We start from the raw sequence: 13,268 nt of genomic DNA on the forward strand, positions 1-13,268 counted from the left end.
CAATCTTATCTCCCACCTCCATGTAAGTTATAGGGTCTTTGGAGAAGACACACCTTTGGAGCCTGAGTAACACCCAGTTCAAATTCAGGTGGAATATAAGTGCCTATTAAATGTAGAGTGAATTTTCCATCCCACCTCATGAAAGTCCATCATTATCCTCTTCCGATGATGTATTTTCCCTTCATGATGTTCTCCCTCTCGTGTTCTTCTCTTACAGTCCGTCTATTCACTGAGGCTCCACTAGAAGCATTGTGAGCTAGATCCCTCATGGGAAACTCCACAGTGCATTTCTAGTCCCTACCTCATGGCACTTTTTATTTCCACCTCCTATGATGATTTTTGTGGATACAATGTTTTACTTTTCGAGGCTTTAGCTCTTGAAAGGCAGCAGATGGAATCTGATTTATCTTGTTTCCCACAGTGCTCGATAATTATTTGTTGCCTGATGAAAGATTTGTAAAGAGTTAGAGAGGAACAGCATTTCATGCCAAATTGGGCTATGCCCTGCTAGGGTAGTTTTAGGCATGGCTGACGGTAAATTAAGAACAGGGAATGGAGAATAGTATCTCTGAGGTCAGTCCTGTTCTATTTTGCAGCAAGACACTACCAGGCTTTTATGATTATTGATGTTTGAAGGGTGTTTCTCTGTCAATCAACCTGTGACCCACTATTATGGGTTCTGCCTTTTTAATATGGGTGGACTTTTCTGCTTTAGATAGTTTCCTATTCAAATCTAGACTTTTTTTTGGAATGCTAATACATAACAAGAAAGTAATTTGTGCTATTGAAACAGTTTTCCAGAGCTGATTCCAACTTAACTATGTCTAGGATACAGGCAAAGTATAAAATTGTGCCCTGCAAGTTGTGGTTTAGATATTCCTAGCTTCTGCTTGTTGGCCCTCTATTTCTTGCTTATTAAGTACCTACTTTATGAACGTTATCTCCTAACCTCAAAACTATTTATCAGGTAGGTATAATTACTTCATTTTTCAAATGAGAATAGTGAAGCTTAGAAAGGTTACATTACATTATCACAATTGGCCATCAAGGAAACGCAAAAACAAAGATTTGAATACAAACCTGTACTTTTCCCCTGTATTATACTTGCTACCTCGTTATGTATGTGGTTTTTCTTAGCCAGAAGGGCATAAGAGAAGGGGTAAGGAAGACTTAGAAATCTTTTCTTATAAGGCTAGTACATTCTATTTCTTATGAGCATTTCAGAGACTCAAATTGCTGTTAAAAAACAAAAGCCTTTCTCACTTGGTACTATTGGCTTTGACAAAAGATAGTGCAGAAAACAAGATGGCTAATGTTTTGTCTCTCACTGGGAGGAAATTTAACTAGTGTCTTTGTGCAAAAGAAAATAAAATGAATCTGTGATATGTAAATGAACCTCTCAACTGTTTGTTAATTTCTACTGTTTACTCAAAAATGGGAAACACCATGCCTGTGATACATCATCTTTTGTGTGTTTGGCACCTTCCATCATGAATCATATTAATCTGCTTAAACTAACAAGGATTAATTGCCTTGTTAAGGCAACCTGGCATTGAAATGATATATGGCCCAGACAGCTTGGAATTTGGCCATTCATAAATCTCATTTGCTTGTTGGTTTATTTCTGTTTGTCTCTTTCTCTGACAGATGTGTGCCCAATCACTGTGAGCATGGTGGGAAGTGCTCTCAAACATGGGACAGCTTCAAATGCACTTGCGATGAGACTGGATACAGTGGGGCCACCTGCCACAACTGTGAGTGCCAATTCATCTCACTTTAAACGTGTGATTGCGCGACAATCCCAGGTCTGCAGCTACGATGTTAAGCCCAACAACCTGAATAATCCACATAGTAAATCACTTGATTCTGAAGCACCCAGATTTTATTCTGTTGCTTTTCTAGAATAGTATTCAAGTCGTCAGAATATATTCTGTCAAGCCTAACGACTCAAAAAGAAGTACCAGTGTTTCCGATGTTCTGTAAACACACAGTTGAGATGGGAATGCTGATCTTGTATGTGCCTCTAAGTGTCTAAGCAGTGTCTTTTCTGCACAGATTGTTTGGAAAATTGTGCTATTGTGATGTCTCTGACTGGATTCTCATTTATCAATTCATCAGAGAGGCAGACAGAGTGTAATTTGAACATTTAGTTTCTGGACAGTAGTGTCTCCTGCTCTTTTATGATTGTTTGGCCACACTTTTTAGATCATAAAAATGAGCTGGAAAGTGGAACAAAGTCGATTGGAGTTGCATATGTAAAGTAAAAGCACAAGACTATAATTTTTTTAAATATCAAAAACTAAAAAGTAGCATGTGAAAATGACTTTTAAAACACAATGTGCCTTGTTTTACATAATAGCTTTACCCTGAAAAGTTAAATAATTTTTTTTAATTTTTGCAGTTAAAATATTAAGGTAAATATTAACTTTATAATTGTAATGTTAATTTTCCAATAATGCATAGCTGCTTGCCAAGTATTTTGAAGACAGATTTGCCATAAAACATACGTGAAAGGTCATCTGTTATGTAGTGTGTGTGTGTGTGTGTGTGTCTGTGTGTGTGTGCATGTGTGTTAGAGGGAGTGAGGAAAGAGATTGAGTTGTCTTCAATCTTTTCTCCATATGAAACCTAATATCTAAGTCCTCTAGTTACAGAGAATGCTTTCTCTTCATTTCACTTTTAGAAAACAATAACAAGCAAAACTTTTACTATCACCAGAGTTCTGGTGACAGTAAAAATGCAAAAGTGTTCTCTGATCCTCTTCATATCATTATTTGTAGTAATGTTCAGTTCAGTTCAGTCACTCAGTAGTAATATACAATCAGACATTGTGTTTAGTGTGTATTATAATACCTCAACTAAGAAAAAATATCTGTAATTTATTTTACTGCACTTATTATTTTATGAGGATATTTTAAAAAGAAGAGACAAAAACGAACCCTTAGAAAAATTAACATTAATAGGAAGATATACAAGACAAGTAAAACAGACACTTAGTAGATTCATTACCTATAAGGGATTTATGTATAGGTATGTAAAATATTTCAATGAATAAAGAACAAAAATGATTGACATTAAAATTAATTGGAATAAAGGACTTATAACTAATAATATACCCTTTCAGTCACATCAAAATGTTAACTTTCAGCCCATGACATTTGTTGTATATCTGATGATGAATTAAAAAATTTTGATGAAACTGAGTACTTTCACTCCACCAGTAGACTGTGTACAATGTGTTATATGTGCTATAAATACCACCTTTAACTGCTGCAACCTTGTTTCTTAAAAATGGAAATTCTAACTAAAGAAAATTGCTGGTGGTTCCAAGTGCTTCCTATCTCAGTGACCACTTTGCTGTTAAATGTAAAAGCAAATAACTTTCTATAGCTGCTTATTTCATTGAATACACAGTACAGACATTTAAAAACGTTAATTTTTAAATAAAATTTAGATATATGACAGTGGTTAAATAAGTTGAGATTTTTTTTTTTTTAGTTAATGACTTACAAATCTTAGAAATGTCCTAAGAGCATTTAGTTTGGCACACATGGGAAGTTATAAATGTAAAAAGGCAGGGAATTCCCAGGAGTTGAATGGGTTTGATCCCCCATCAGGGAGCTAAGATGCTCTGCTTGCCAGGCAGTGCAGCCCAGAAATAAAATGTGGGCAATGAATTCTAAAATGTAAGCAGAAACACCTGTAAAGCTTCCTGTTCCCTGTAAATTTAGTATTGATGTTATGAAATAAGCACAGTCCTCTGCCCTCCCTCTCCTGCTTCCATCTGTGGCTGTTGTTTTCTCTGCCTTGCTCACCCTACACTTGGACACCTTCTCACCAGACACTGAGCCCCCTTGTTCAGGCTTGCTGTATAGCAGTATATCTTTACGGCACATGGATTTTATATCCGTACAGTATATCCATACAGCACATGGATTTTACCCACTACAAGTCTTTAATTTCTTCAGCCATCCCTACCCCTAGAAAGTTCTCACAGATCATCTTGTCCCATGCTCATCTATATCAGTACCCTCAGACCTCTCTCTCATCTCTTTTTCAAGTCCCAAGCCTCCTGTCCCTTAGACTGTCCTGAGAAAACCAAACATTTCAATAAGCAGTGCAGTTTAGACCTCTGAAATCGGTGCTTCTCGTTCAGATGAACTCAGGGCTCTACCAAAATAAAAAAAATAATATAAATAAAAAAGGGAATTATTTCTTCCCTGCTGCTCATTCTACTCACCACTTATTTAATTTTTATATCTACGAAACGTAGAATCATTCATTTTTAACAATGAAAGCCTGATCGCTTGTTGTCTTCCCCAAATAAGGTGAAAATGTTGAAACTCATGTGTTTGCATAAACAGAGGCTAGAAGACCATCCTGCATAATTCAAGAAAGGACAGATTGGATACAATTTTGTTATGAAAAATATATCTTGTAGCTTATAGTATGGTGCATGCTGCCAAATAAGCTAAAAGACTTGTTGTATCTCTTGGTTACTCCCATGAACTAGTTAAAAATTGGGAGGGTCTGGCGCCACACATAATACTGTGAAAATTATAAGATATTATAAGATAAAATATAAGATATTATAAGATATAAGAAACGCCCTTCAGCTTGATACAGAATGAATAATTTGTAATTCTTACATCGTCGATGGCCACCCTGGCTTCTAATGATGGCTGTGAGGTTGCCATGCTGGGTGCCTTCACAGGAAGTCGTTTCACTTCTCTTGGACATTCTTAGTCCTTCTGTCAACTAAATGGCTCCTGAGGTCTCTCACAATTCTGTGAGTCAAAGACCTGAGATTTCCAGGTGTTGATTCTGTGGTTTTGAACTCTCTTAGCCTTATTAAACATCATCTGGTGAAAGACCTTTTGAAGAGGAGCTGTGGCTGCCTGTGTATGGCTGAGCCCCTTCACTCCACCTGAAAGCGTCACAACATTGCTAGCAGACCACACCCCAGTACAAAGCAAAACGTTAAAACAAAAAAAGAGAAGAAAAGGAGCTATGGACATTTTTAAATAGTACTGGTTTGAAAAGGTAAAGAATAGCTAACGAAAGTCTGAAGTTTAGTAAATGTAAGTATTTAGGAGGGCTTCACAGACATTACAGTTAGGTTACCATTTAACACATTTTCTACCCTGACCAAAGCTGGGCTTGGGATGAGAAAGCTCTTTCTTGGGTGACCCCTGGTTGCCAGGTGGCTGAAGTCCAAGATAAAGCCTCAAAAGCCTTATTTGACAGGTCATACTGTCTGAGTTTGAACTTGGATCAACTTACTTGTGACCATGAGCACTAAAACCCTTTGAGCTTCAGTTTTCTTTTTTGTGAATTGAGATTAATAGCACCAGCATCTCATTAGGCCATTGTGAGATGGAATGAGATAATTTGTGGAGAACACTGAGAAGGGCCGTAGCGTATGTTGTTGTTTAGTCACTAAGTCATGTCCACTCTGTGACCCCATAAACTGTCTCCCACCAGGCTCCTCTGTCCATGGGATTCTCTGGAGTGGGTTTCCATTTCCTTCTCCAGGGGGATCTTTCCAACCCAGGAATCAAATCTGGATCTCCTGCATTGGCAGGTGGATTCTTTACCACTGAGCCACCAGGGAAGCCCTTTAGCACATGTTAGCACTCAATAAATTATTGCCATTTCATCCCCTTGGAACAATCATCCCTTTGCTCTGAATTTCTATGCTAATAATTGTCACACAATCTGTCACATAATTTCTTGCTGCTATTCATTTTTTGCTATCGTTTCCATGGCAGATTTGGGCTTGCAGTGAATGATTAGTTTACTTTTTTTTTTTTTTTTCAGAAGAATTGAATGACATTAAAGGTTATTTGGTATGTCCTAGACCTGTATCTGTTTATTTGTTGCTTATACATGGAGAAATTAATTTTCAAATAAATTCTATATGGGGCTCAGAGGATTGTCATTTACAAACCACTCCCTGGAGGAGTCAGGGTGTCATAATTTGAGTGAGGAAATCTCAGAGGGAAAGCCACAGATGGCAAGAAGGAGAGAATTTTTTTTTTTCTTGTCCCCAAACTAAAGAGGCTATTTTATGACAAAATGCAGATACATTGTTGCAGTTTTATGAGTGCTAAGTCACTCCAGTCGGGTCCAGCTCTTTGCAACCTATGGACTGTAGCCCGCCAGGCTCCTCTGTCCATGGGATTCTCCAGGCAAGAATACTGGAGTGGGTTGCCATGTCCTCCTCCAGGGATCTTCCTGACCCAGGGATCGAACGCAACTCTCATATGTCTCCTGCACTGGCAGGCGTGCTCTTTACGACTGGTGTCACCTCCTATGCAGGCATTCCTTTCTCAGTAAATCTCTAAGCACTAAGTGGTAGCATATCAAATCATAAAATCATGATGCAAAGAGCAGACTGATCATATTATATACTGAGAGTTTATTTGCTTCTGTTGACTTATTCCTCTTTTACTCCCTCAAAAGTATGTGAATTTGTCTTTATTTTGAGCAAAACTTCATGATTATATTTACAATCTTTTTCTGTTTGTGATGCAAGACAGATTGTCCTTTTCAGTCTCCAAGCTTACGTTCTGATATATCAAATGCTTTTTATGATCTAATTATCATCCCATTTTTCACATGTGTTCTTTACACTTCATATTTATGGGTCTAGTTTGCATAAATTAATTCAGAAACCTATTCCTTATCTCAAGGCTTAGCAGATAATTTTTCTCATGCTGCTGAAGTTTCAGTCATTCTTACATACACAATTAATCCCCTATAGGGAACTGCCCTAAAAACTCCCAGGGTATCCTCAATAATATGAAAACTTGGGACTATTTTCACAAGTACAAGAGGATATTTGACAAATACAGGCAATGTTTCGGGGTGGAACTCTGCAAGAATTGCTACATATCAGACCTTCATTCTGAGAGGAAATATTTTTCCAGATATCTTTTTATTAAAGGGAAGACTTCCACCTTGCCCAGATGGATAGACATGACTGTTTCCAGAAGAGGCAAACTAGAAGGTCTATGGAGATCGCGTCCAATTCTGAAATTGTGTGATTTCTGAATTCTGATATACTAAGAACAGGTACTGGTGTTGCCACAGAAATGCAAAAGTAAATTTTTCAGTAGCCAATTTTAGAAGGAAAACTGAACATTATAAGAAAATTGTTCTAGGACTTCCCTGGTGCTGCAGGGGATAAGAATCCACCTGCCAGTGGAGGGGACACGGGTACCCTAGTCCAGGAAGATTCCAGATGCCTCGGAGCAACTAAGTTTGTGTGTCACAACTACTGAGTCCCATGCACTCTAGGGTCTGTGCTCTACAACAAGAGAAACCCCTGAGATAAGAAGCCCACCCACTGCAGCAAAGAGTAGCCCTTGCTCATTGCAACTAGAGGAAGCCCGAGCACAGCAATAAAGACTCAGTGTAGCTCCCCCGGGAAAACAAATAAACAAATAAATAAAATAAATTAATTTTTTAAAGTAAACTATTCTACATGCTGTATTTTGGAGCTCTGACTCTGGGTCTATAAATTTGTAAACCATAAATTATACTGCACCTTATTACTGCACACATAAAAAGTAAAGTGGTTTTCAGTAGCTCACATCATGTTATTTATAATCCATTATGTCCGTAGGTAGCTTAATTCAAAGTGTAACTTTTTAAAAAGAAATTGTCCCTACCTGCTAAAAGTCACACGAACCTAGGGCATAAGATCCTAGACTTGTTGGCACAAGGATATTTGAACCCACCATCCATTTGGAACTACCACAAATTTAGACACCAATGAAGACAATTTGGAATTTGAATTTTGCTACCAAAAAAAAAAAAGCCTGGCAGTCATTGGGCGGATTGATGGCCTTGTGGAACTGGAATCCATCCTTCAGCAGTAAGTTCTGTTGGCTTACAAGGCAGAGTGAGAAAGTTTGTCTAAAGCTCAACATTCAGAAAACTAAGATCATGGCATCTGGTCCCATCACTTCATGGCAAATAGATGGGGAAACAGTGGCTGAGTTTATTTTTCTGGGCTCCAAAATCACTGCAGGTGGTGATTGCAGCCATGAAATTAAAAGACGCTTACTCCTTGGAAGGAAAGTTATGACCAACCTAGACAGCATATTCAAAAGCAGAGACATTACTTTGCCAACAAAGGTCTGTCTAGTCAAGGGTATGGTTTTTTAGTGGTCATGTATGGATGTGAGAGTTGGACTATAAAGAAAGCTGAGTGCCGAAGAATTAATGCTTTTAAACTATGGTGTTGGAGAAGACTTGAGAGTCCCTTGAACTGCAAGAAGATCCAACCAGTCCATCCTAAAGGAGATCAGTCTTGAGTGTTCATTGGAAGGACTGATGTTGAAGCTGAAACTCCAATATTTTGGCTGCCTCATGCGAAGAGCTGACTCACTGGAAAAGACCCTGATGCTGGGAGGGATTGGGGGCAGGAGGAGAAGGGGATGACAGAGGATGAGATGGTTGGATGGCATCACCGACTCAATGGACATGAGTTTGAGTGGACTCCGGGAGTTGGTGATGGACAGGGAGGCCTGGCATGCTGCAGTTCATGGGGTCACAAAGAGTCGGACATGATTGGGTGACTGAACTGAACTGAACTCAATATGACTGTCTTTAACCTGGATTGTGGGCCATACTTTTCCTCCCTGTCTCCCTGCTGGTGCCACTGGCTTCCTTTCAGTTTTCCATATGTGCCTTGTATCCTTGCACTATTCCCGCTCCCCTCCCACTACCACAACCGCAGGTCTTTTGCACTTCCTCTCTCTGCTTTGCTTGGTATATTCCTAGTCATCTTTGAGATCTCAGTTCAGTAGTCACCTTCTTGGGGAAGCTTTCCATGAAACTGTAATTAGGCCACATCCTCTTATTTGAAGGACATATCTCTTCCTCTTACTATTAGTGATGGCTGTGGTTTTGCATTTATTATTTGTGATTCTTTAATAATGTCTGTCTTCTCCATTGGGCTTATACTACCTGAGAAAAGGTAGTGCCAGGTTCTGTCCACGATTTTATTCTTAGAGCCCAGCCAGCCTATAATATGTGCTCAGTATTTTAAGGTTAACCAACTATTTTTGAGGCTGTCCAAATAAGTTATTTGTAATGGGCATTAATGATTTTTGTAAAATGCCAATTATATCCAAATATTGTGCACATTTAACAAACACCAGATTTTAAGCTGTAAAAAAATGTGCTCAATGAATGTGCACTGAATCCAAGAGTAAATAAGTGGCAGAGAACACAAGAAGCATCAAGAGCTTTTTAAAATCAATGTCTTTTATCCAAGTTTATGAGGCTTGTAAAGCTATGAAGAGAAAGTAAAGCAAAAGGGAAAAGAAAAAAAAAAACAGAGAAAGGAGCATAGAGAATAAAAGATGCACTAATTAAAAGCAGGGGATTTCCCTTGTAGATCACGTGGTATAGAATCTGTCTGAAATTCAGAAGATCTGAGTTCAATTCCTGGATTGGGAAGATCCCCTGGAGAAGGAAATGGCAACCCACTCCAGTATTCTTGCCTGGAGAATTCCACGGACAGAGGAGCCTGCTACCCTTTCACTTTGGTTAAGGAGGCCCCTAGACCCTGTGGAGGCGTGGGTCAGCAGTGACCTTCCATGGGGACAGGGGCTCTGGCTGCAGCAGACCTGGGAGGCCCAGCACGTGGCATAAGTCCTCTTGGAGGATGTCACCATTAGTGCCGCTATAGAGCTGCCGAGCAGACAACCCACAAACTGAGAAGAATTAGACCAAAGAAGATCTCACACTGTTGCACAAGTTCTAGGGCCCACAACAGATTTCCCAACCTGGGGATCTGGCCAAAGGACTGAGAACCAACCCCAGGGAAACAGACTTTTGGAGGGCACAACAAGACCTTGTGTGTACCGTGACCCAGGAGAAAGGAACAGTGACAGGAGACTGAGCCAGACTTGCCTGTGAGCGTCCGCGAGTCTCGGGCAGAGGTGAGGGTCAACAGTGGCCTGCCCGGGGTCAGGGGCACTGACTACAGCAGTCCTGGGAGTTGCAGCATGCTGGCATAAGTCCTTTTGAAGGAGGTCACTATTATCACCCTTTTCCCTACCATAGTTTGACTTCAGGCCAAACTAGAGGGAGGAAACACAGCCTCACCCATCAGAAGAAAATTGGATTAAAGATTTACTGAGCATGGCCCCGCCTAGCAGACCACAGCAAGACCCAGTTTACCCACAGCCAGTCTCTCCCATCAGGAAGCTTGTACAAGCCTCTTATTCTCATCCATCAGAGGGCAGACAGAATGAAAACCACAATCACAGAAAACTAACCAAACCGATCACTTGGATCACAACCTCGTCTAACTCAATGAAACTATGAGCCATGCCTTGTAGGGCCATTCAAGATGGACAGGTCATGGCGGAGAGTTCGGACAAAACATGGTCCGCTGGAAAAGGGAATGGCAAACCAGTTCAGTAGTCTTACAGTGAGAGCCCCGTGAACAGTATGAAACGGCAAAGAGATATGATACTGAATAATGAACTCCCCAAGTTGGTAGGTGCCCAATATGCTATTGGAGAAGAGTGGAGAAATAGCTCCAGAAGGAATGAAGACGCTGAGCCAAAGCAAAAGCAGTACCAAGTTGTGGATGTGTCTGGTGGTGAAAGTAAAGTCTAATGCTATAAAGAACAATATTGCATAGGAACCTGGAATGTTAGGTCCCTGAATCAAGGTAAATTGGAAGTGGTCAAACTGGAGATGGCAAGAGTGAACACTGATGTCTTAGGAATCAGTGAACTAAAATGGACTGGAATGGGTGAATTTAACTCAGAGGACCATTATGTCTACTACTGTGCATACAATCCCTTAGAAGAAATAGAGTAGCCCTCATAGTCAATGAAAGGGTCAGAAATGCATTAGTTGGGTGCAATCTCAAAAACAACAGAATGATCTCTATTCATTTCCAAGGCAAATCATTCAATATCACAGTAATCCAAGTCTATGTGCCAAGCACTAATGCCGAAGAGGCAGAAGTTGAATGGTTCTATGATGACCTACAAGACCTTCTAGAACTAACACCCAAAAAAGATGTCCTTTTCATTATAGGGAACTGCAATGCAAAAGTAGGAAGTCAAAAGATACCTGGAGTAATAGGCAAGGTTGGCCTTGGAGTACAAAATGAAGCAGGACAAAGCCTAACAGAGTTTTGCCAAGAGAACACACTGGTCATAGCAAACACCCTCTTCCAAAACACAAGAGAAGACTGTACACATGGAGATCACCAGATGGCCAACATCGAAATCAGATTGATTATATTCTTTGCAACCAAAGATGGAGAAGCTCTATACAGTCAGCAAAAACAAGACAAGACTGGGAGCTGACTGTGGCTCAGATCATGAACTCCTTATTGCCAAATTCAGACTTAAATTGAAGAAAGTGGGGAAAACCACTGAACCATTCAGGTATAACCTAAATAAAATCTCTTATGATTATGCAGTGGAAGTGACAAATAGATTCAAGGGATTATATCTGGTAGAGTGCCTGAAGAACTATGGACGTAGGTTCATGACATTGTACAAGAGGCAGTAATCAAAACCATCCCAAGAAAAATAATGCAAAGAGGCAAAATCTTTGTCTGAGGAGACCTTGCAAATAGCTGAGAAAAGAAGAGAAGCAAAAGTCAAAGGAGAAAAGGAAAGATATATCTGAATGCAGAGTTCCAAAGAATAGCAAGGAGAGATAAGAAAGCCTTCCAAAGGGATCAATGCAATAAATAGAGGAAAACAATAGAATGGGAAAGACTAGAGATCACTTTAAGAAAATTACAGATACCAAGGGAATATTTCATGCAAAGATGGGCACAATAAAGGACAGAAATGGTATGGACCTAACAGAAGCAGAAGATATTAAGAAGAGATGACAAGAATACACAGAAGAACTGTACAAAAAAGATCTTCATGACCCAGATAAGCACAATGGTGTGATCACTCACCTAGAGCCAGACATCTTAGAGTGGGAAGTCAAGTGGGCCTTAGAAAGCATCACTATGAACAAAGCTAGTGGGGGTGATGGAATTCCAGTTGAGCTATTTCAAATCCTGAAAGATGATGCTGTGAAAGTGCTGCACTCAATACACCAGCAAATCTGGAAAACTCAGCAGTGGCCACAGGACTGGAAAAGGTCCGTTTTCATTCCAATCCCAAAGAAAGGCAATGCCAAAGAATGTTCAAACTACTGCACAATTGCACTTACATGTTAGCAAAGTAATGCTCAAAATTCTCCAAGCCAGGCTTCAACAGTACATTGAACCAAGAACTTCCAGATGTTCAAGCTGGATTATAAAAGGCAGAAGAACCAGAGATCAAATTGCCAACATCCATTGGATTGTTAAAAAAAAAAAAGAGAATTCCATAAAAAACATGTATTTCTGCTTTATTGACTATGCTATTGCCTTTGACTGTGTGGATCACACAAACTGTAGAAAATTCTTAAAGAGATGGGAATACCAGACCACTTTACCTGGCTCCTGAGAAATCTGTATGCAGGTCGAGAAGCAACAGTTAGAACTGGACATGGAACAACAGACTGGTTCCAAATTGAAAAAAAGAGTACATCAAGGCTGTATATTATCACCCTGCTTATTTAACTTATATGCAGAGTACATCATGAGAAACGCCAGGCTGAACGAAGCACAAGCTGGAATCAAGATTGCTGGGAGAAATATCGATAACTTCAGATATGCACATGACACTACCTTTATGCCAGAAAATGAGAGGAACTAAAGAGCCTCTTGAAGGTGAAAGAGGACAGCGGATAATCTGGCTTAAAACTCAACATTCAAAAAACTAAAATCATGGCATCCGGTCCCATCACTTCTTGCCAAAAGATGAGGACACAATGGAAAACGTGACAGACTATTTTCTTAGGTTCCAAAATCACTGCAGACAGTGACTGCAGCCATGAAATTAAAAGATGATTGCTCCTTGGAAGAAAAGCTATGATCAAGCTAGACATCATATTAAAAAGCAGACACATTACTTTGCTGACAGTGGTCTTTCTAGTCAAAGCTATGGTTTTTTTCAGTAGTCATGTATGGATGTGAGTGCTGGACCATAAAGAAGGCTGCACACCATAGAATTGATGTTTTTACCTGTGGTGTTGGAGAAGACTCTCGAGAGTCCCTTGGACTGCAAGATCAAACAAGTCCATCCTAAAGGAAATCAGTCCTGAATATTCATGTGAAGAACTGATGCTGAAGCTAAAGCTCCAATCCTTTGACCACATGATGAGAAGAACTGACT

The 13,268-nt window shown here is 39.7% G+C and overlaps 1 protein-coding gene across 1 annotated transcript in view; it reads left to right on the forward strand.

The window, feature by feature from the left end:
* The window catches only part of CNTNAP2 (contactin associated protein 2), a 2,330,533-nt gene that overhangs the window by 1,416,555 nt on the left and 900,710 nt on the right, over positions 1–13,268 (forward strand). Inside the window, exon 11 of the mRNA XM_070369076.1 lies at positions 1,648–1,754. Within this exon, the coding sequence (XP_070225177.1) occupies positions 1,648–1,754 (107 nt within the window). The remainder of the gene's footprint in view (positions 1–1,647; positions 1,755–13,268) is intronic.

This window comes from Bos mutus, chromosome 4 (genome assembly GCF_027580195.1).
Source record: "Bos mutus isolate GX-2022 chromosome 4, NWIPB_WYAK_1.1, whole genome shotgun sequence".
NCBI classification, from domain to species: Eukaryota; Metazoa; Chordata; class Mammalia; order Artiodactyla; family Bovidae; genus Bos; species Bos mutus.